Raw genomic sequence first — 24703 nt, 5'->3', positions numbered from 1 at the left:
AAATGAAAACAAAGCATCATACTATACATCAAATGCAATAAACTGTTGGTACACATTAACATAGATATGCCAGGATTATTTTCCTCTCTGATTTGTTAATGTGCAGTAAGAGGAGAGGGGGCAAAGTTGATAGAGGATGGATGGAAATAACAGGTGTCCTGTCACAAAGACATCTCGGGCTTCGGGATGCTCCGATGCTTCGTGGTCAGCTCCAAGCCTCATCCACCTCCACAGGTTTCAAAGGGAAGGCCACCTCTCTGTAATGAATAATTAGGGAAACAAAAGGCCCAGAGGGGGTGAGAGGCTAGGGAAGGAGGGGCAAGCTGTGGAGGGTTTAATGTAACTAGACCAGATGCAGAGAGGTTTTTGCCCCTGTGCTTCATAGAAAACATCATCCTAAATGTATTCCCTGGAGATGAGGGCCTGCAGGAGGTGCCCCCGATGCACAGGGTCCTCAAGTACCTCCACACAAGTAATCCCATTCACTGCAGCTCATTACATGGGCAATTAAGTGCTGGGGTAGGGGAGAGGGATGGGGTAAGGGGGTGATGGCAAAGAAGTGTGTATGCGCCTGTGTGTGTGTGCGTGTGAGAGAGAGTAAGTGTATGGAGGGTAACAGGCCCATCACTGGGTTTTAAGGATCGAAACCCCTACCAATCCAATTCCCCCTCACCCGGCTTCACCCTCACTAGCCGCCCCCTCCCGGATTCTTCACCTGGGCTGAATCTCTCTGGACACCTGCCTCTCCTAATGAAGATCCATGGCTTCATTTCCATTTCTGGAGTCATATCAGAGACGGCCAAGCACAAAACAGGCCTGTTTCCTCAGAGGCCTGGAGAGCCGGATAGAATGACACGGCTAAGTGCTCTGGCAGAGCAGGGCAGCTGCAGAGCCTGAAAATGGGATTTGGTTGGGGGTTCTGAAGTGGGGGGCTCGGATGGAGAGGACCTGATGTTTGGATTGGCCACAATGGCAGCCGTGTGCTACCTCAGCAGCTCCTTGGTACTAATGAGGCTTTCTGCAGAGATGGAAGAGAAGAGGAGAGGGCATGAGGAGGAGGAGAAGAGGAGAACAGAGTAGGAGTGTACCACTACACACCTACCTCACACACTCTCACCTCCTCTGCTGATGACAGCTATGTTAACTCTTGAGAACACACACCAAGGGTCTTCTACTACACAGAGCAGACATAAACAGGTGTCAAGACTCACACAACTACCAAAGGACCTGCTTTCTGCAGCTGCTTAAGCTCTTGTTGGCAGTAGCTGACATGACTACAAACAATTTTGGCACATGTTCTACACATTTTTTTGCATTTAGTGAAAATAGGTGGGGAAAAAAGCAGATCATATTGGCACAAACCAAGAGATCACAAACCACAAAACATGAAGAAAAATGTCGAGGTCACACAAACACATTCTCAAACTTTGTAGAAACTTTTTATTGATAAAAAAATATGACTGCATACCACTATTGAGCTTTTCCCACCCCACCCAGTTACCACCCAGCACAGCGTGCATGTGTGTCTTTCAGTACAGTGGTTAAGGCTGTGCTTGTTAACATGTTCTAGCTCACTGACTCCTCTCAGCACCTGGGGCTAGGGACTCAGAGCTGAGCCAGGTGAGGGAGATGAAGAAAGGAAAACAAACAAGCTGACCCCCTAGTCTTATCACAGCTGCCTCCTTAAATGAAGAAACTTTAAGAAGCCCATGTTCTTGTTGTATTAGGTCAAAAAAACAGCCAGTTCAGGCAATGATCAAAAAGTATTTTGATTTTAATTGTCATAAATAGCCATCAGATATTAAAAGGAGATTGGGAGGGGGCCATATTATATGCATAAAGTGGCCACTATGTATAAAAAACCAGTAAAGGTCAGTGCATGAGGCATAAAAGGTGACCTGTTTGTGTAGGTACAGGACGAGCCTGTAGGGGAGGAGGGTTTAGCTAAGGACTGTGTACGGTGTCATTTTGCAGGCCCCTCTGCACTCACCTGGAACAGAGCACTTCCCCTCCCCAAGTCTTATCAGTTCCCAGAGGAAATACCTGCTGCAGGTAAACACGACCTTTCGACCCCAGGAACATCCACTCTGCCCCACTGTCAGCAGCCAGTGTCCCCGTCCTGGAGCCTGTCTCGGCCTTAATCCAAGGATTACCTCTACCTCAACTTCTAACTCCAGGCTCAGAGCACCATGTTCAGACCAGGTCTTCTGACAATCCTTCAACCCCTACCCCAACTACCTGAGATGTTGTTCTTCATGCACCGGTGAGAAAAACCTTTATCCCTTCACCCCGACTCTTCCCCCATCCCCTCATCCCTCTGTCTCAAATTTAATCTTATCTACATATCACCAGGTGTAACCAAATATGCCTCTTATCAACCAAACTGTCTTCAGCTCTGTTTTGCATTGTCACTCGAGTGATTTATTTTGGGGAGGAGAGGGGGACTGAATTAAATAATATGTCATATGTCAAAGGAATAGCTGTATTTGTGATGGAAGTTGGCTTCATTAGGGAATGAGAAATTTGATGAACTTTCAAAGTGATCGCATTAAAGAATGATCGTAATTAAAATGGAGTCTACTTTTAATGACTCTGGAGTGTAATTAATTCTTCAACTGTATCTATAACACATTTTCTAATAAATGTGTGGGTGGTGATTTATATTTAATTACTTCCTTAAGAATTTTGAAATAGGAGTTTTTCTATGAATTATGACATAGCCGGTCATAATGGTGAAGCAAATGCCACACCCTACTCATTTTAACGGCGACACATATGTATGCTCACACAAGCACCAGTGAATGAGCACAAGTAAATATGCATAGATAAATAGGTGCAGGGTGATATAACACTCACAGTGCTTGGCATTGCTGGGACTACAAAGGTGGGGGAGGCTCTGCTAATTCTATCACTAGTGTCCAGGAGTCTCCTGCCTGCCTTCAGGACATAGACTAAGAGGCTGGCAGTGCCCTAACAAAACCTTCCCTACGCTACCATCACAGGGTCAGGGTTATGCTCACACCCCTAGGTTAACCTCCATCTCTCCCAACCCCCCACTCTTCCTCCACTGTCACCTGAGCCACACAGGTGAATGCTTGACTTTATTTGATGGATGCGGTTTCCCACAGCGACAGTGATGTATGCAGGCCCACAAGCCCCTCCCCCACCGGTCAAGTCTGGAGCTAGAGTGGTGATTTTGTGCTGATAACCTCCTCGGTGCACACAGCGCCGGGCAGGGCGATGGAAACTGGAGAGGACAAGACATCCTGTGTGACGCACCTGAGCGTATGCTTCATGAAGCTGAAACAAAGGAGAATCCATTCCGAAGCCATCAGCACTCATCCGAATAACAAACTTTGGGGCTCTGTGATGATGATAATGAATAGGTATTCGTGTGTCTACATGCACAGATATTGATGTAATCCAATTACTATTTCTGAGAAGGTTGTCAAGTCATGTTACATGTTGTATGCAAAAGATTTTGTATAGGTGAAGCAAGTTCACTGCTTTTACAGAACTGCACTACACATTATTGGGTGGTGACAGTCCTTAAACTACACCTTAATTAACAATAGATTGTGTTTTTGTTCCTTATCAATGACAACACCTCCCTCTATCTCCTCCTCTCTCCTCCTCATTATTAGCAGAAGCGCTACATTAGAGATAAGCAGTAACAATGGCCGGGGTGAAGGCCTGGAACACAGTTGTTTTTATCTCTTGCTTGATCTGGAGCCTGTGGTGTCTCTGTCAGAGGATGTTGTTAAACCAGGTCAAACACTCAAACATCCTGTGGCATCTCACACAGGCACACACTTACACAGCCCTCTTTGATGGCAGTTCACACTCGTCTGGGAGCCTGGTCCATGTGGATGGTTTATAGGCCCAGTGAGGTAATTATATAAACCTAATTTTAGATAAAGACTTTCATGTATAACTCAAAAGTCAGATCAGTTAAAATTAGAAGCCATTACTTTCTCTGGGGTCTGTTTATCAAGATTTTACAAATTTAGCCCACGATGGGAGACTTGGCTGCCAGAGGACTATTCCTGGACCAGACAAGCAGAATAGAGTACTTAAAAAAAATACAAAAAAATACATAGTGGAGCAACTAGTTAAAACGAGGCCTTACACCTGAGAGCACAGGGTATGAATCATGCCCGATGCTAAAATTTATGGCAGACTTTATTTTAAAGCATGAAGCACATACATATGACCATCTTTGTTTGGTGGAGAGACCAAGGACATTATAAACGACATGTCATGAAAAAGATGGCAGTTGTCCAATCCCTGCTACCAAAACCTCAATCAGCAGCCTAAATGGGAAACATTAACAAGTCAAGTTGTTGCAGGTGCACAGCAGAAGGTCACAGCATATCTCTGTATTCACTATCATGGCAAATATGCACATATACGTTCATAAAGTGCATCAGCCGGTGCTCTCAGATGATGTCAGCACCGGAAACGAGCCATTAAAAAAGCTGTTGTGGCACGTAACTTGGCACAGAAATATAACTTACAGAGAAAAATGTTTTAAAACTTTTATGAGCTGCATTTTTTTTTATTATGTGCAAACAGTTAAAATAATGTTGAGGCAACACTGAGGTGTTTAAACAAGATGGGTATCGAGCAGCAAGGCACTGAAGGGACTTAGGCACCTGCAGTAGGATTGTTTATTTTAAAATTATTGCAGTTTTGTTGTTGCGTGTTTTTGTTTCCAAAATATTTAGATGATAGGTTTCATGATGAAATAAGCAACCACAGTTAGGAACACAAAATCTTTAATAACCCACAGATTCAGAAAAAGTAAAACTTTTGATCCTAAATTATAGATAAACTAGCAAAATGATATCTAATGCTTATTGTAACTATATAAAACTTACCAAGTTCAACTCAAGTAAAATTTTTAATGTGGCCCTTTTTTGACCAACTTTCATCAGCACTAGCCCTCAAAATAGGCTACACGATTGCAGACACACACACACACACACACACACACACACACACACACACACACACACACACACCTCTGTGTGAAGGGAGGAAGCCCCGGTGCAGGCAGGTTAATATCAGGAGCACTTGACAACAATAGTGTGTTATGAGGTGCTGCAGCGGTAATAAGGTCTTTGTTGGGACTTTAGAGCACAGCCACATCACCTCATTACTCATCCTGGGAGACCAGTTGCCAGTCGGCATGGCAACCGGGACTTGGCTGAAGCCAGAAGCAAGACCAGAATCTCAATGCCCAGAGGGAACACACACACAAAGGATGTTCTAGTGGAAGGAAAAAGTTTAAAAAGTGGCCACAGTGACCCCAGACCAGTGCCGTGGAGATGGGATAGAGTTAATCTAAAACCCAACATGTTAAATCAAAATTGTATTTTGTGCAGGAAAATTCTATCTTAATAAAAGCCACCAATTCAATTTCAGAGCACAGATCGAGTCAAACGTTATGTGTACATACATTTTCATATCAGGTTTTTTTTCTTTTAAGTGAAATTAAGTTGAGTTCAGATAAACAAAACTGATTGGACATCACAATCCAACAGGAAACTGCTTTATCTCCCACATGCCGAGTGTGTGAATGGACAGCTTAGGAGTGGACAGGGCGATCAGTGGAGGTATGCAGAGGTGTGATGGTTTTATCCTGCAGGTTGTTGGGAGTGTTGGGTCAGTGTAGAGCGGTCAGCAGCTGCTGCCTGGCCTAGGTCCCACAGTTCCCAGGCTGGGGGGATTGACAGGCCAGTAATAAAATAGGCGCCCCGGTTGGGCTGTGTGCGGCCTATTGTTCACCCAGCAAGGCCCGCGGCTGCTGTTTACTTTCTCCCATATGCATTATTCAACGGCACAGGAGCTCCCGGAGAAAGGGGCCCCATTCAGGGATCCTCTTGCCCTTGTTTTGTTTTGCTAATTTTCAATTAAAATAAACCATCTTTTGCCAGTGCCATGGCTGAGTGGGGAAAGAGAGAGGGACACTGTCCCTGCCACTTGGGCCCTCTGAGGAGATTAGACAGAATGCGTAAATGAGAATAAAGTGGGATGTATCATTTATACTGTCAGTGATATGTTTTTCTATAGTAGGATTTAAACGGAGACAATAAAAGGAGCTGTTGTTTCGGTTGAGACCATACGCTGGCCTCTTATTTTTGTTGTTACCAAAACATTGTCTCATTGTGACCTCGTTAAAATAAAAGAGGATTATACTAAATATATATGAGTGAAAAATCACATAGGTTAGGATTTATTTTCACCTAGTCAACAAGCACACTTTTGTTCTACGACGACAAATTTCACCATTGCAGTTGCAACAGGAGGATTCCCATATGGTGGGAGGAAAGTGTGAAGTAATCACAAAGACAATAGCTTTTCAATAATGACTCCCAGAGGTCATTAAATGAAGCCAGCCAGAGCAGCCTGGACTAATCAATAAGTGCAGTGATGGCTCTCTTTTTAGTCTTCTTATTCACACAGGAGGGGGCTGAGCCAAACTTGCGAAGAGCAGGGACAGATGCAGTGACAGTGGGGGAATAAGCAAAGTTAAAGATTCACTACACATCTGTCACTTCAAACTGAGGCGGCAGCTCATAGTCTGCCCCCGCTGATTAACTGCCTGCCTGTCGACCAGCCTGCCTGATGCCATGCCTACCTGTGGCTGGGGTCTGGTCTGTTGCTGTGGTTTGCCATATGCCTCTTCTGCCTGAATCCCCACAGTTTGCTCAGTGGCTATTAAACTTTTCCTGCCATGTAGAAAGGCAGAAAGGTCTTAGTGTTATATGTAATCAGTAAAATGGAGAAAAAAGAATATGTACAGCCACACGATGGGAATCTACCTTTTCTCCAGCGGCATGCTGCCATTTTTTTTCCCATCAAATCAGTTTTACGGCATATTTTCACCTTAGCTGGTAATCACACAACCAGTGCTCTAATTCCTTACCTTAAAATTGACCATTCTATTTCACTCGTCGTATAAAGTAAATCCCCACTAATGCCCTACACACACAAACACCTGATATTTCATATCCTCCTCTTAAATTACCCCTTGAAAAAAAATCTGGATACCAGTCCTAATTGGCTGGCTCCCAAAGCCCTCACTCTCGCTACCTGTCAAATGCTGATAATTACAGAGTCTAGCAGAAACCTGTTCTAGCCTGTTTTGTGTCTAACAGAAGTCGGCATTCACTGAACAAAATCATTTCCACAGCATATACGTGTACTGTCATCATCTAGCCTATGAACTGAGGATTTGCTCCTCACTGAGAAAGAGAAATTATTTATCTCTGGCAGACCCACGCTAGCCCGTTAGTGCCTGGTGAGTGGGCTTGTGAATGTGGAGGGCCTCTTGGCTTGGCTGGACACAGTGTGTTCTCCCGCTGAGTGCAGGTGAGCTCTCAATGCAGCCCTCAGCACCTGCCCTCTTTGTTCACTTGTTGATGGCTTTACGGCATGAAGGGGATCTGTCTGTCTGGCTCTCGTAAAGCCAGCAACGCGCGGCCTAGTAAAAGCCACACTGCTGCTGGGGCATTGTGTGGGGCCCCCCATGGCTCCCGGGGTGACCCCACCAGTCACAGAGAGAGCTCGTTTTTAGCGCCCACTGCAAATGACGCACATGCTTACAGTGTACACCTAAAAATGCAGTACACAGTTCAAATTTCAGATAGTTGTGCATGAGCATCGCCTGGTTATGCCAGCTTGTACTTTTTCTTCAGCACCAGGAGTAATATTCACCATTAAAAAGATTATAAATATTAAATAATCATATAATAAACTGGTGGACGTAAAGAATTTAATTCACCTTGATCAACTAAAAGATTGCTGTTTACACGTTATAAGGTATAACTTCTGATAAAATAATTCTATGATACAAATGCTGTGCTTTCCACCCTTTATATTTTTAGTTATGTGTTCTTTCTTGAATAAAATGTGATTTTTCTTGCGAATGGTACAAAGTTAACTAAAAAAGTAAAAGTCTAAAAACAAGGGATGGCTTATATAACAACATGCAGTTTATCTAATAATATTTAATGCAGTGCTTCTCAAATATTAGGCTGCGGTCTGTGCTGAAGGCTTCACATCAAGCTGATTGACAAACACCGAGTCCCAAGCCGGATAAAGCAGCTCAATGGCCGTTGGAGGTCAGTGATTGCACAGAAATAAGCCTTACATTAATGTTTAATTTATATGATTTTCCTAGATATGAAATCTTACTGATAACTTCAAGCAAATTAAGTGACTGAAAAGAAGGCCATAAGCAGCTTGGTATTTGAGATCAGGTCTTTGAGTGGGAGCATCTTAGAAACCAATTACCAGACAAGAAATAGATCATTATTTTTTCTTTCAGGATTGGGTTGTGGGGATGTGGGGGTGGGCAAAGGTGGTTGCTAAAAGGAAGGGAGGGTTTTCTAGATTGAGGAGAGAGGGCACAATAAAGACATAATCATCTACCCTCAACTTTTCCTATCCAACTTTCAGATTTTAATTTGCTGTCTGTGAAGTGATACCTAATTTATTTTCGCCTCATCCCTTCAATGCGCCATTGTTGCCGCTGCTGAGATTCAGAGCTTCCTCTCTTAGCTCACCTCGGCGTGAAATTGGTTTAATGAAGCTGAAAGGTATGGGGCTCTCACAACACTGTGGATTCCAGTGACACTGCTTGATCCACCCACCCCTCCTCTCTGTACCCTCCACTCCTACCCCAAACCAGTTCTCTGCACACCCACATTATGGTACAATTTATAACACACCCACAAAAGATCCCTATCTGACATATTACATCAGAGCATATTACCGTCTTTTTGATAGCACCAGGCTTCGTGCAAACACCGAAGAGGGGGGAAAAAAGTGACTGGCTGATCAGCTTGCATATATAGCATGCATATGCCACTTCAAAGTATCAATCAATGCCAGTAATAAAACTGATCAGAAACAGAGGTCAAGATTAATATAAAGGGGTAAAAAGCAAAGAGGTACAAGCTTGTAAATAATCAGAGAGTAACCCTGCCTGTTTTTCCCCACCTCTTCCAATCTGACCCTGTGAAAGGTGTTCTCGTGTTACCTGTCGTCCTGGGTGTGGTTTCTAATGGGAATGAAAAGGAAGTCCCGCGGACTATTGTGTGTGTGTGTGTTACATTAATATGATCCCCTTAAGTGATATCGTTTGCTTCTTCTTGTCCCCTTTTAGGACAATCAAATGGAAATGCATCCGTAACCGAATATTCTGGCCTGTGCCACTCATTTCTGGTTTGAGGCCCAGTTTGGAGCTGGTAGTTTTTGTACAAAAACCAACGAAAGGGGAAAGAAAGTAGACCGTGTGTGTGTGTGTATGGACAATGTAGGATATGAAAGGTTTCCTGTGGTGCTGGTTTCCCATGCTAAAAGTGAGCAGAGAGTATGATGAGCATCTTAGAAGATGTCATAACACAGTCAGGTGCTTCTATAACTGAATCGGCTGTGGTTGCTATAATCCTCCTTCCCGAATGTGCTACGCTATGAAAAAACATGAGTTGCTGATGCACTTCCACTGTGATTTAGAACAAAAACTACAGTCTGCATTCCATGGAGATGTGTACTGAAAAGGTTTGGCTAAAGTTGCTATCAGACCTGGGTAATCCAAGTTAGTTTGATGTAAAAGTCCAAAGTTAAAGTGTCCTTTTTAATACATTTTCTGTGGAAAATAAAACACTGATTTGAAAAAAAAACCAACGCATATTAGCTCAATTTAACAACAATAGAATACCAGAAGAGAAGAGAAGAGAAGAGAAGAGAAGAGAAGAGAAGAGAAGAGAAGAGAAGAGAAGAGGCTGAGCAAGTTCAAAAACTTTAAGACAAAGAGAGAAACGCTTAGGAAAACCAGGAAATGGACAGGGCTGACTTACAAAGGTTTCTTTACACTGTAATGACACGGGCATTATGCTGAACTTTGGCTGCCGTAAGTCAAAAAGAATGAACACTTTCGCTGCTGTGGAGCTCTGGCCAGCAGCACGCACTGCTGTTTGTCTTTCAAATGCCATTGTGGGTGAGGCCACCAGTGTATGCTCAAAGTGCCTGTTACAACTTTGCATTCACCGTGGGATTGTGAAACTCACAAAGGCATGCCAAATCATCGTCCTGTAATTTTGTACAATTTTGAATGACCAACCATCATCGTCTCAGAGTTGGTAAATGATTCTTTTAAACACTTTCACGTTCCCTGTGATTACAGAGACCAGTTTTGTGATATCCTAAGTGTGAATATGTGTAGCCTACACAGTACGTAACACACACGCAGACACATTTACACACGAAGTAGTGCCAAGCTGTTGTCTTTAGCTTCCCAAGTTAAAACCTAATCTGAAGTGGATGGAGATGGGAAGATTGCAGCTGAACAGAACCGCAGGAGTGCTATCTTTTATAGGTAATTACTTAATTATCAGTTAACACTGTCGCAGGAGACACAATACCACCATAACAACATGCATTCACAGATGTGAAGACGTGAAGACAGCTAGAAGCTATTACACGCACTTTCAGTGCACTCTTTCTACATGATAGGGAATGCGGTCTATGCTAAAATAATACTATAAATATGTCCTGAGTTAATCTCATTAATTGCCCTGTAGAAGTAAAACTGGTACCTCTTGTTTATCTTGATGCTAAGTAAGCTGCTGTATCTCATTTTGATTTAATCCCAGTAAAACAAAAAACTTCTGTGCTATTTAATATTAAATGGTTTACAGAGCTAGACAAACACCATTCTATTTACCATTGAAGTTGAGTGTGATGGTGCTGCTTTTTACCACTAGTGGGAGCTAGTAAACAGGTGACATGCGTCTCAAAGGATGCCCTGCGGGCTCTGTCTCAGAAAAAGTTCATGTTTGAACAGTGTTGGGAACCAGCAGTGATTTTATAGGTTTGTTTAAAGACACAGGTTAAGACACAAACAGCCAGGTAGTTAAATAGATGAGTCTGAAGAGGCTGGGTGTTCGGTTACACTGTTGTAGGCTGAGCAGATGAGAAAATCCAGTCTTTTCATTGGTCTGTAAACATTTAGCCAGAATAAACAGAGCAGATAAAAACTGACACTAGACCCGAACAACTGAGTGGTGACAGAAGTGAGAAGAGGGGTGAGATTAAAAGATTTTTAACTACTAAGTTAAATTACCCTTATATTCTTTAAAAAAAAAAAAAAAGAGTGCTGCATGTTTCCACCTGGAGCATGAAACCACACACAACCAGTCAAGGATGGAAACTCCATATGGTGTTACATGCTTTTGGTCAGTGGTCATGCACCTGCCCTAAAGCCACAGTCCTTCCCTGTGGTCCTACACTCACCACATAGGTTAACTCAGTAAAGCACCCTTCTGCACTGAAGCAGCCCTGCAGGCCTACTAAATCTCACCTGAGACAACCTGCCGTGAGGCAATGAGCATTTAGAGGGTAGGAAGGAGGTCTTAACTCCTGTTACTGTCACCCAGGAAGAGCCACAGTCCTGCGGCTATCAGTAACAACAACAGTCACCACTTAGCCAACATGTCAACACCTCACAACTAACATAACAGAAGATTTGTAAAAGAGGAGTTAGTGGAAAGGCTACTCATGTAAAAAGTAGCTTTAAATCTAAATGTGTCAGTCTGTCACACACACAAACCTCCAAACAGTCTATTAAAAGCTCATGTGTGAGTCTGGACTATTTTTACTGTACAGGTGTATCGCCTCTAGTTTTCACAGATGACACTAATGTACCATCACAAAAAAAAATCTAGCCTTTATGTGACTGTGGCTATCACTGTGCAATCCACTTCCACGTAAATGTGACATTGTGGTTCTGTGATTTGTTTTTTCAAATCCAAAGAAGAAAAACTAAAACCAGCAACTGAATAATATTTAAAAGTATGTCTACATGTCTTAAAAGCCTCATTAAATCACATTCTGTATTTGCTTACCAAAACCGATAGTGAAAAATCCCAATATTAATTGATATAAAATTCAAAATTCACTCAAGCAACGAGAAAAGTGTTTTGGTCAATAAGAATAAAAGAGGGAAGAACATGAGGTTTGTTTTGATGTGATGTTTCCACAGTACTCTGTTGACTCCAAGTGCAGTGGAATTGAACATAAACAAATGGACGCCAAATAGAAAAAGATGAATAAATACTACCAAAATAACTCGATTAACCTGCACATTAACAGACTGTATTTTCCCAGCCCCTTACTAATTTACCTTTAATGCACTTAGTTCCTGTAAAAAAGTTGATGTGACTTCTATGGCCACTCCTCATTCCAGTTTTCGCCAGGTTATACAACTTAATCTCTGCAGGCTTTCATCTACTTCTACTTTCTTATCCGTTCATAACCTGTTCTTCAACAATACTGATAAGATTCTCAATTCTCTTCACTTCCTCATTAGGTTAAATTTAGTGACTAAAAGGTTTATATAATACTTATAGAAGTCAAAATCTTAATACTATCATGAAGAGACTGCTGAATTTATCAACTACACAAGTATGTACATGATAATGTAAGAGTGGTTTTAGCAAAGGAGTTTGATGAACACGAGGGACAAAAACTAGCTTCTGATATAATTCCATGGGACAAAAAGAAAACCAAAACAAACTAACAACGAATAATGCTCCTATGTTTGTGGTTACAGACTGGATAATGTACTACCATAAAAATTCAACATCAAACAAGCACACGCACACAGAGTCTGACTCATTCAGATGTCATGAAAACAACCACAGGATTAAGATCTGTGGCCTGAGTCACTTGCCAAATAGCTGCTAAAAAACCATCATGACTAAAGGTTTGAAGGGGTGATTCTCCTGCTCGGTGTTAACTATAACCAGTGTTACTAGTTTTTTTGATAAAGAAAAAGCTCAATAAATCTGAATAAAGGTTAAAAATATAACCCTTCTATGAATTAAGCTGGAGGACACATGCGTCACATAGTGGGGATGCACAGTCTTAACAGCGACAGATGCTGATTGACAGATACGTCGCCTTTACTGGCTCCTACTTTCAGTTAAGACAACATGGTGAGCCATCTGATAGAGGGGCCCCATGTTCAACGGATGGGCTTACACCCTATACAGGTATGTACTGTGCAATTACCAGAGTCGCTCAGAGCATGCAATAATCAGTAGGTGCTGTAAGATTAAGCACGCGGGCGGCGGTGAAAACAACTTAAAGACAGGCTACTACTGTCAGGTGTCTCACTTCACCCAACTAATTCTCCTCCCTTACAACTGTGTAGGGTGTCCTGCGATATGTGGCTAGACGAGCTGCATGACACGAGCTCCAGTAGGTGTGCCCAAGCATGGGAGAATGTGTGTAGGTGTGCTCACAGTTTTAAAAATAGGCAATACCTAAGAGACAACGGACAAACCCAGCGCATGCGTGTGTTTATGTTTGTGTTGAGTTAGACCGTGTGAATGGAGCTTGATCTTGTCTTGGTCTGACATGTGATGTGAAGACTTCATCATCAGTCAGACAGGGTGAGAATCTGCATACAGACACAAACAAGGATATAGGCACATAAGGACGGCGTTGAAAGGAAATATGAAGAAGTGAAACATACTTACATGCTTGAAAATGTAATTAAGAGATATGAATTATTTTTAAGGTGCGCTTTTACATGTTTGCGTGTGTGTGTGTGTGTATGCGTGTGTGCTTAGCCATGTCTGCAGGGTTAGGTGGAGGCTGATGCTTTGGCAGCAGGTCTGGCACGTCTTTCAGGCCCAAACCTGCAGAGGAGAGAGAGACAGAGAGCGCGAGAAGGGAGGCCGAAAGCAAATAGGTGTGAGAGTCTACCTGTGATATGCTTCATTTATTCCTCGCCATCATTAAAACCTCCTGGCATTGTCAAACCAAATACAGGTCAACCTAATAATGTGTCCTGTTTACAAAGTCAGATTAAGTCATTAGTGGACGGAAGAGCACGGAAGCGAAAAACACATTAAAAATGAAATTTAGTTACCTTCACATACCCAAGAGTGAACCGTGCACACCTACCTGCACATGTCTACCTGCTGTGGTGATAACAGTGTTCACTTGACACGTGCGTTTGGGTTTTTATTCAAAACGATGTTTCTTTTTTTTTCTTTTTAACCAACGAGCAATAGGCAGGCATGTGGGGCATCCTTGTTTTGCTCTGAGATTTCAGCCAGGCACAACGCTGTTGATGAATGCATTGTGTTTCAGTAGCCAAGCGCTTCAGGAATGTGTTCAAAATCTATTTGCAGTGGTTTTCTAGTTAGGTTCCCCTCTAATTTTCCATAAAGTTTAGCTTGTATTTTAATTTAAGCTCCCTGAGATTCGGTTTCATGTAAGTGCATTAAAAAGCTTCTCAATCATCAGCTTGGATTTTAACACAGTGTGGTCAAGATTAAAAGGTCCATTTTGAATTAAGTAAGAACTCTCCTTCGGATATCGCTAGATAAAAGGATTTCCTGAATAATATCCAGATAATACCTCCACCTACACAGGAACACTTCTAAAGGGAGTATATGTCCCCTACGGCAGTAAGTAAATCACTGTACATTGTGACCACAGCACAAAAGTGACGTTGGAGAGTGTATCAACTCCATAACCTCAAAGGAAATCTCTATTCAGTGGCCATAAAAGAACGCCTTAGCTCACTGTCACTGTGGGGCCGGTTACAGAAAGAGAGAATGGATTAAGAGAGAAAACAGAGCGTAGAAAAGTGGATAGTGTACAGGTGAAGTCCCATGGCTATGGAGGTTTGCTCAGCTGTGCGGTATTCTTTTCTGTGCCCCACCCAGTAACCAAAGGCCAGGATATCTCTTCTCCACCCTCCCTCTCTACAGCTCTCTCTCTCTCTCGTTCATATTTGCACAGGTGAGAGGACAGCAGTCCAATGGGTGTGGGTGGGAGCCTTGAAAGTCAGGTTTGCCTGGCTGGTGGAAGGAGTTCACATGTAGACTGCAGATGGATGAAGGTCTGATGGCAAGGATCCAGCCAGCCTTTTGTCTAGAGAGACAGACAGCAAACATTCAGCGAAACAGAGAAACTCTAAATATCATCAGTCATAATGACCTGTAGTAAAATGAGAGGTTGAGGTAAGAGACACAGCCATGTAAGCAATTAAATAGTGAGATGTTGAAATGTGAAGGATACCAACCTGGCAGAAACAAACAATTCTAGAAAGATGCACGGAAGCATGCAACGAAAGAAGGAGGGACCGTAACGAGAGGGCAGAGAGCAGGTAGGCAGGTGGAGCAGTGCAGGAGTCATCAGGGTGGAGAGGTTTAGCTCCTGGGGCCAAAAGTTCAAAATGAGGCAAAGCGAGTAGGTAACTCTAGTCACCGTGTGCCAGTGTCTCACATGTTCCCCTTCATTGTCTAAACAGGCTGGAGCTCAGGTTTCTGGAACACCATGAGCTTCCTAGGAGATGAGCCCACCCCCATCTCTCCCGTCTACCCCATGTACCCGCCACCCCACCCTGCAAAGGTAAACACATACGTGCAACACATATATAGCAAGTCGACACACACAAGAGAATTAGGGAAACAAGGAGTACGTACTCAAGCCTGAGAACCGACTTTTTTGTGCCATGAGAATCAAAACCAAAGCACGTATGACTACTCCTACCCAGTGGATAAACAGAATAAGAAGTGCAAATAACAATCCTTTTTTTTAATCACACAGAATGACACACTAAGTGCCTCGCCTTGAAGAAAAAAAAAACACAAACAGCAACCAGAGGAATAAGTTGTAAATCACAATAATTACCAATACGCCTATATCAAGAAAGACTACCTTAGACGTACGAGGCAGTAGTATCAGACATCAGGAGATGTACACCAGAGGCAATTTCCTTTCTCTTTCACTCCTGTAGAATTCCACAAGAGGATCTTTGCCTGATTCATAACTTAGCCAGTGAAATGTTAGTGTTCAGCACCCTCTGTCATTGCCCTGTTAGGTAACATCTGTGTTCAAGTTCCTTAACAGCTACTGCAATTTTGCATCCTATACGTAACATTTTACAGCCCAGTTTCCAAAAAATTTAAAAATATTGAGTTTTCCTGAAAAAATGTTGCAAAATTCAATCTGCTTCATTTTTGTTTTTGGTATCGTTAGTTTGTTTCGTTTGTTTGGGATAAATACGTAACTGTAACTGGAAGCAGTTAGACTCCCACTCTTTAATAAATTTTTTAATACACTTGAAAACATCCCAAAGCAATTATCCAATAAGAATACATATTATTTGTCTTGCCATATATTTTTGGCTACTCAGGCTACGTCCACACTAGCCCGAATAAATTTGAAAACGGTGTTTTCGTCTGAAAACGCTCCACGTCCACGCTATCGTTTTCAGTCGTTTTCACAGAGTTGTGCGTCCACATTGAAACGGCCGAAAACGCTTAGGTTCCAGTACTGCGCATGCGTGAAACGCAAGACGATTCACCCTACCTCATTTCTGTCTGCCGTTTATTTACTTTCCAGCTCTTTGAAACTTGGCAGCAAAATGTTGAGGAAAAGCACAGAGTTTTTTAAATGGACTAATAATGAGGTGGAGTTGTTGCTGCGAGTACCACAAAAGTACAAAGTTGCAAAAGCGAGTGAGAATTAAAGAATTTGAAGAAAGGCTCTCTGAAGCATGTACAAACTGATATTAATCTTTAATAGGGCTGTCAAAATTGAAGGCAAACAAAACTGCTGTATAATGCCCTCCGCTATCTTAGTTTAATTGATAACATGACTGCATCACATGACTAAAATGTGTCATCGTTTTCGAAAAGGCTCCGGGTTCGCTGTCCACACTGCGACGCGAAAACGGTGTTTTCAAATGTATCCGTTTTGGAGAGCGTTTTCAAAACGCTGCGTTTTCCTTGACTGAAAATGCCGTCTCAGTGTGGACGGACGGCCAAAACGGAGAGAAAAAGAAAACGTATTAGTGTGGACATGGACTCGGACTCTGATGAGGAAACAGTAGTGTTTAAACATCTGTTTTCTGAAAGAATGCCATTTTTACTTTTAGTTAGCGTAACTTGAAATACTATTTCTGGCTTCAATGAAAATACATTATATAGACAAAAATAGTGGGTCATCTAATAATTACACCTACAGGCACTGTTTGCCATGAAGCTCCCGGTGCACAGTTTAGGTACTGATGTTAATACCAGAGGAGGTTTGGAGCTGTGCAGTTACTGAGTCAACTTACACATATTATGAATATTATCACTTCAACCTCATTTTGTACATGACACTACTCTTTGCATAACTTTACATGGTGTGCCACTTTACGGCTGTCGATCCTAAAGGATTTCAGTTTGCAGTGATACTACTTACAGTTAATTGTGGTGTAAGAGGAAAGAAATTTCATCAACCAACTTGTTGCAATAGCGACATCCTATTACAGTACGATAGTTGAATTCAGTGAGAATGACCCATTCTTTCACAAATATTTCTAAAGGTAGACTGCATAGCTAGATGCTTGATTTTATACTCCACTGACAATGGGACTGAAAACATCTGAATTCAATGTTTAAAAGGTGTGGATCCATATTTTTTTGTCCCTCCAGTGTATTTTTGAGACAAGAATAGATAGTCACTCAGTTTTGTGGAGACATGATCCACAAAAAATGACTCTTTAAGATTTTAATGAATACATTCATTTTCATCCAGCACCACCAATAAATCAAAATTTGGTACTTGCCGAACTAATGGCATCGTAATCAATCTTGGCTACATTTAATGTCTAATATAAACTGAACTGGAGAACATGGTAAAATGACTGGTTCTCATATAGCACTTTTCTACTCTGAGCACTCAAAGCGCTTTTCTACAACTTGCCTCATTCACCCATTCACACCTGAATCAGAATCAGAAAGGGGTTTATTGCCAAATGTTGAGCAGGTTTACAACATTAGGAAATTGCTGCGGTGCTTCAGTGCAAACATACTGTCATAAATTGCGCTTAAATAGACATGAAAAAATAAAAGTAAGAATAAGAATTAAAAGTGCTACGTAGAAAGATATATACATGAGTGCAGGTGGTGATCAGTGCCAATCATGGAATGATGCAGTGAACACAGCGTAGGGTCATGTGTTAGTGGTGGGAACAGTCGTACGTTTATTGTTCATGTGTCCAACAGCAGAGGGGAAGAAACTGTTCTTATGGCGAGAGGTTCTGGTGCGAATGGACCGGAGCCTCCTGCCTGAGGGGAGCAGGTCAAACAGACTGTGTCCAGGGTGAGAAGGGTCAGCTGAGATCCGAGCTGCACGCCGCAATGTCCTGGAGGTGTACAGGTCCTGCAGAGATGGGAGTCTGCAGCCAATCACCTTCTCAGCAGAGCGCACAACACGCTGCAGTCTCTGTTTGTCCCTGATAGTGGCTCCAGCGTACCACACGGTGATGGAGGAGGTGAGGATGGACTCGATGATTGCAGTGTAGAATTGCATCATCGTCCGTGTTGGCAGGTTGAATTTCTTCAGCTGCCTCAGGAAGTACATCCTCTGCTGGGCTTTCTTGATGACGGAGGTGATGGTGGGCTCCCACTTCAGGTCCTGAGTGATGGTGGTACCCAGGAAGCGGAATGAGTCCACAGAGGTGATGGGGGTGTCAGTCAGGATGATGGGGGGGAGTGGGACTGTGTGCTTCCTGAAGTCCACAATAATCTCCACTGTCTTCTGGGCATTCAGCACCAGGTTGTTGTGGCTGCACCAAGACACCAGACGTTCAACCTCCCTCCTGTAGGCAGACTCATCCCCGTCCGAGATGAGCCCAATAACGGTGGTGTCATCTGCAAACTTGATTAGCTTGACAGACTGGTGGGTGGAGGTGCAGCAGTTGGTGTACAGGGAGAAGAGCAGAGGAGAAAGAACACAGCCCTGAGGGGAGCCGGTGCTGATGGTCCGGGAGTCCGAGACATTCTTTCCCAGCCTCACATGCTGCTTCCTGTCCGTCAGGAAGTCAGTGATCCACCGGCAGATGGGATCAGGCACATTCATCTGGGAAAGCTTGCCTTGGAGATGGTGCTGAGAAAAGGTGCTGTTCATACAAGCACCTTTTCTATGCCTGTTCTTTCTCGCATGAAGCACTCACCCAAAAGAGTAACAGACAACAGTTCACACTCACATTCACAACTACAGGCAATTGAGATTCACCAGTTAACATAACCTCACCGTCCCTTGTATGTTTTTGTTTAAGATGAACAACTTGTCATAAAGTGGAATCAATAAATTGCACAAAAATCTCAGATGCAAGAATTATACAAATTAAAATGTATATATCCAAACTGATATTTAATTGCTTTTTAAAAAATTGTTAAAAGGTCCAAAAATTAGAACTTTCTGCCAATTATTTCTTGGTTTAGGCTTTACAGGGTTAATATGTATAAAAGAAAAGACCAGTAATATGAAAAACAGATACAAAGTACTAAGAGGTTAAGATATGGTAAGAACACAACCACATTATCCTGTTCAGGAACTCATTTGCGCACTGTAGCGTACTTGGACTAACAGTAACACCTTGTTATATTCGACACCATCACGGTCTCTCTGTATTGTTTATGCAAGTTGCCTTAATCGGGGTTGACAAACTGAAACTTTCCAGTCTGAGAGTTGTCAGCTGTTCGTGCTAATATTGTTCTCGTATTTTCCCTGTGCCACTGTACCTTCCATAGGGCAAGTATGTGCAAGAAATTCCCCCTGTACTTTAGAATATTATACATACGCGGTCACACACACACACACACACACACACACACTTTAAAACTTTTTCTTTGACTCTGTTGCTCTGTAAACATCATCTCTCATTCCTCTGCAAAAGTCAGGACCACTTTTTACATACTGCATGAAGTTGGCCTCGTGGGTATAGTCTATAGGTTTGAGAAGTAGGTTAGTAATTTGAGTTTCCAGCTTAAGGCTGAATCCTGCCACTACCTCCTCTCTAAGATTACTTTTCTGTACACAATAGCTGAAATATTTGAAACTTAAGCTAAACAATCCCAAGAAACACAATTTCTTCCATAGCACTTAAGATTTAGGACAGATTATGTGTTAGTGCGAATGTTCAATCAGTTGGACCATCCACAAGCAGAAATGTTGCAGAAGGTTCTGCTATACATTTGAATTCTGTATGTTTCTCAAGTTTCTATTTATCAGAGGGTGTAAAATACTGCTGTTTCGTTAGCTGTAGTTACCGAAAAATCCCAAATGTTTTCTTATGGTGTCTGTGTAGTGGCAACACGGAGAGCTCGATATCTTGGCTGCATAATTAGGTATAGGCAAAAATATTATTTTGTTAGCGTTAGGAAAAGACTAACTTTGGTTAAAATGCACTCCTTCAAAACATAAACCCACCATACTTAGTTGGAAGTTGGAATTTAACAGCGGGTGTATATTTAAATCAAGTAATCTGGAAAAATAGTTCCTGTGGGACCAGACGGAAGTTACACGTCTGACTAGCGCTGCAACTGACTTGCCATAGCACAGATGCCATAAGACAAAACTTCATAAATGAAGAGGAGGCACTTACCACCTCTTCATTGATGAAATCATTAAATCACCAAATTTACCTGCCACTTCTACCGGATAACTCCTCTGCAAATTCCATATCCTGTTTTTTAGCTATTGTTAAAACTTGGATCTCACAAAATTCTTTAACCTTAATAAAAAAAATTATTTGAAATAAAAAGAAAATTTTAGTGATTCGTTTCACTAATGAGCAGGCGTTTGGGGTGGCTGTAGCTCAGGTAGTAGAGCGGGTTACCTACTAACCAGAAGGTTGTTGGTTCGATCCAATTCTGCTCCAGTCTGCATGCCAATTATCCTTGGGCAAGAAACTAACCCTAGGTGGCTCTCCGATGCATTCATCGGAGTGTGAATGAGTATGAATGTTAGTTAGGTAACACTGAAAACCTCGAAAAGTGCTTGTGTGAATGGGTGTGATTGGGTGAATAAACAAATGAAGTTGTATAAAGCGCTTTGAGTGCTGAGATAGAGTAGAAAAGCGCCATATAAGAACCGGTCCATTTACATTTTAAGTAGATAGCTGTTCATGTATATCCATTGATCAGCATCTTTTACCAATTCAAAATTCCCATCTGGTTCATACAGCCAACCAGGGGTTCTCAATTACACCACCAAGCCTCTGAAATCATCCAACTTCAGATTAGGTGAGCTGTCTCAATGAAAAGAAATTGCTTCAGACTATTTTGAACTCTCTATGTTATTATTATTTATTTTTATAGCTTTAACTGCTTGTTGATCATTTTACTTGGTGTGAAGCGCTTTGGTGGTGTCTGTTGTGTTTAAATGTCATCAGATTGTCTTGATTTAATGGTATTTGGTGTCCCAGGAATGAGAATCCATCTTTTTTCACAGCTTTTTTTCCGCAGTGGGCAAGATGCATTTTTTGAAGAAATGACCCCTCCCCAGGAGATGCTCACCATGGAAACCCATGCCAAGAAGCTCTCAGTGCACAGTTTAGGTGCTGATGCTAATGTCACAGGATGTTTGGAGTACCACAGTTATTGAGTCACTAGTTATTTATAGTGGTGACTTGGATCAACTATGTCCTTCATTACTTGGTGAATTAACTTTACATGGTCAGCCACATAATGGCTAAGCTACTATGGTTTCCAAAAGGTTCCTCTTTGCAGTGATACCCCTTACAGTTAACTGTAAGACGGTCATCCAGTTTTGTGGAGACTTTATTTACCTGCTCAGATTCTGTAAAAATAGTGCTACAATTATATTTCTTAGCTTATTATCAGGTGGGCGGGACTTTTGGAGCCAAGTGACCCTTGCACATAGCTACTGCTGCCCTGGGCAAGGAGCCAGACTCGAGGCCTTGTGAACACACGCACACCCTGAACACACAGAGCAGGAAATCACTCTGATGTCATCAGAATTCCATGAAGACTACGCAATAACCTTCTCCATGACAACATACATAACTCGTTATGGGTCAGAATGCTGCTGTATGTGCACTTGCATTACGTTGTGATGATATGGTGTTTATGGCACTCGAAGAAACCTGAAATTAAATCTCTGAGAGAATTCCAGAATAGCGGTGGTAGAAGTACCACTAGAAAACCTCATAGAAGCAAGTGTGGCCACTCAGCAGCCATCTTGGTAATGCCTCTGGGCACTTATCTGAACAGGATTCATTGAATGCGAGGTCTCCTGTGTGATGTCTGTGATTTAACTTCTGAGAAGATAAAGCCAGCAGGTTTGGCTGGGTATTGCAATGGTTTAAATCTTTATGTCTCTGTGACCACTGAAATTAAAGTTGTTTTCATAATATTTTTAACATAACGTCCCTAGAAAGCACCTGGAAGCCTCAGTCAGCATTATGTTCTTCAAGATGGTAAAACCAAAACTGCATGCAAGACATAAAATAGAGCCGCAAAACCCCGAACTACAAAAGAAAGTTTACATGTTACTGAGAAAAAACTGTGAGATCATCTCCATGACCATACAGCAATACTACCGGGGGTGTCATACCACAGATCGCTGTCCTCCCCATAACAGCTGTATGGGGACAGACTGTAATGGATTAGCAAGTCTGGCTTCATGGGAAGCAATGTATCTGGCCTCCCCAGTCAGTGGTCACTCCCTGATTACTGTTGACAAGGTGATCAGGCTAATGGTCTCCCACTGGGAGAACAAAAGACCCCATGAGTTGAAACTACATACACTGCAGTAGGTGGGCACGTACATGTAATCTTACCTGATAAGTTTGCGAATGTGCTGGCATTATGCAGCAAGGAGAAATAAGAAAGTTAAAAATATTTTTAACGGTAATGGGACAGTAAAGTCAAAAACTCAAAGTGTGAGAAAACAAACTGCCCAAACTGTTCTTTGGGAGGAATTACATGAACTGACTGTATTTTGATTGTCCTCTTTTAAGCTCTTTTGAGCTGTTTTACCTTTTTTGTAGACACAGCTTTAAAAAGTCCATTGCAGAATATAACATTTTACGAATGCTAATGGGTGGATTATGATGGAGATAAAAAAAAAAAATAGAATAGAATAGAATCAATAACTTTGCAACTGCAACTGCATACCTATCCTCAAAAATTATGTAAGATTTTGCATTTTTAAGGACTCAAAGAGCTCAAAGAACATATTCCTTAATAACTCAGTACTTCTACTTGTATCTGAATATGGACACTGATACTGAGACTACTGACTCATACTGACCCACACATACAGTTCTTACACACACACTGGACTTTCTGGACTTTGGTTTTGCACAACACTGGTCACTATATTCTTCATTTCCGGTTAATACTTGTACAGCTGCTGTTATTGTGTATATATTTATTTATATTTAGATTTCTTCATACATTCTTATATAGTTCTATATTGTGTATTTTGTTGTACAGTTATTTTATTTTCAACTTTAATTTATATATTTTATCTTATTCTTCCCAGTTAAATTTACCCTTCATTCTAATTTGTGTTGTACAGTTATTTCATTTTTAACCTTAATTTATATTTTATTCCTTCCTAGTTAAATTTACCCTTTTTAATTTTTCATATTTATTTCCTATCTTATTCATAGCCTTTTCCTTTTTTGTTTTCTTTAGGTCACGAGCAGTTGTCCAAGCATTTCACTACATATCGTACTGTGTATGACTGTGTACGTGACAAATAAAAATTTGAATTTGAATTTGAATTTGAGACCAAGTTGAAGAAAATACCTTGAAGCCCAATCACATTCTAAACTAATTTATTACCTAGTCAAATGAATGCGTCTCTAAATCAATCAATAGTTTGTCCTCTACTTCTTCTCCTTTCCTAAAAGTTATCAGTGCTATGAGTGAATACTAGTTTTCTGCATTTTGGAGTCAATGGCGAGCCCTGGGACGCTGTGAGGTGTGAATGCTAACGCGGCTCAATCTGTGTGCCACTGAGAAAAAACAATCCATGCTAATCTGCCACCACAGACAGGAGTCCAGTTAGGCCAATCAGGAGGGGAATCATCTGGAGTGGAGAGGGCTCAGAGAAGCCTAGATCAGGGCCCTGATTGCGGCAGGGTGATTTACAGCTCGAGAACAATGAGTGCTGCCTCGGTCAGCACTGATGGAGAGGCTTTGACTGCACCAGCACAGACAGTTGAAACTCACCTGACATTCATGCGCTGATGTGCATGCATGCATGAGGCCACGTGCAAGGTGCACGTGCACGCACATCAACACAGCCCTTTAAAATACTCCCACTGGTTGACCTTGCGGGGTTTACTCTGTGACCCGAATGTGCCCCCGAGGCTTGCATTTGACCCTATGCATTTTACTAACAACGCATAAACCAAAACAACTCAGTAAGCTACTTCCTAAGAGCCCAGCACAGATAAAATGAGAAGCTGCCATTGCCCTGCAGCGCAATATGTAAATACAACGGGAAAGGAATTGAATGAAAGGAGGAGTTAGTTCAGATGTTAAGTGTGCATGGGGGAGAGGGAGAGAAAGGCAGGGAATTTGGGGGGAGGGGGGGACCATAAACTTTTCTTTGGAGCATCTCCTTTGATCTTCCTGGGCATCACTTCCGAAAAGAGGGAAGACCACAAGGGATAAAAGGTCTCTCCAAACTTTTTTTTAATTGAAAAATAAATATAGCAAATGTGGCCACCCTGATTAACTGATACAAGTACATTTTGAATATAAATTATTTTTTTAAAACTAAAGTCAAAGTTTTGAATCCTGAAATTCAAATGTAATTTACTGGGTTCTCATAGTTCGTAGAACCAGTAAGCATC

The 24703-nt window shown here is 41.9% G+C and overlaps 1 protein-coding gene and 1 long non-coding RNA gene across 2 annotated transcripts in view; one reads left to right on the top strand and one right to left on the bottom strand.

Annotated features, from left to right (window-relative positions):
* Positions 1-883: 883 nt before the first annotated feature.
* Positions 884-24703, bottom strand: part of LOC146677890 (uncharacterized) — a 47480-nt gene continuing 23660 nt past the window's right edge. The window contains exons 2-3 of the long non-coding RNA XR_014914288.1: positions 1103-14961; positions 884-1018 (exon numbers count right to left, since the gene is read on the bottom strand). This is a non-coding gene — a long non-coding RNA (uncharacterized LOC146677890). The remainder of the gene's footprint in view (positions 1019-1102; positions 14962-24703) is intronic.
* Positions 13652-23611, top strand: LOC146677892 (uncharacterized). The gene is made up of 3 exons (XM_085427552.1): positions 13652-13768; positions 15341-15441; positions 21322-23611. Exons 1-3 carry the CDS (start codon positions 13675-13677, stop codon positions 21472-21474), a joined length of 348 nt encoding a protein of 115 aa, XP_085283678.1. The 5' UTR covers positions 13652-13674; the 3' UTR covers positions 21475-23611.

Source organism: Rhamphochromis longiceps, linkage group LG2, assembly GCF_057381845.1.
Source record: "Rhamphochromis longiceps isolate RC_006_pf linkage group LG2, R_longiceps_female_GT1.1, whole genome shotgun sequence".
NCBI lineage: Eukaryota > Metazoa > Chordata > Actinopteri > Cichliformes > Cichlidae > Rhamphochromis > Rhamphochromis longiceps.
This window is presented reverse-complemented; position numbering and strand designations above follow the sequence as displayed.

Bases quoted from the DNA above. Each gene is read 5' to 3' on its own strand.
- LOC146677892 (XM_085427552.1), top strand. From the start codon at position 13,675: ATGCTTTGGCAGCAGGTCTGGCACGTCTTTCAGGCCCAAACCTGCAGA. The intron at 13,769-15,340 runs GTGTGAGAGTCT...TTGTCTAAACAG, and splicing joins GGGAGGCCGAAAGCAAATAG to GCTGGAGCTCAGGTTTCTGG. The intron at 15,442-21,321 runs GTAAACACATAC...CTTTTTTCACAG, and splicing joins CGCCACCCCACCCTGCAAAG to CTTTTTTTCCGCAGTGGGCA.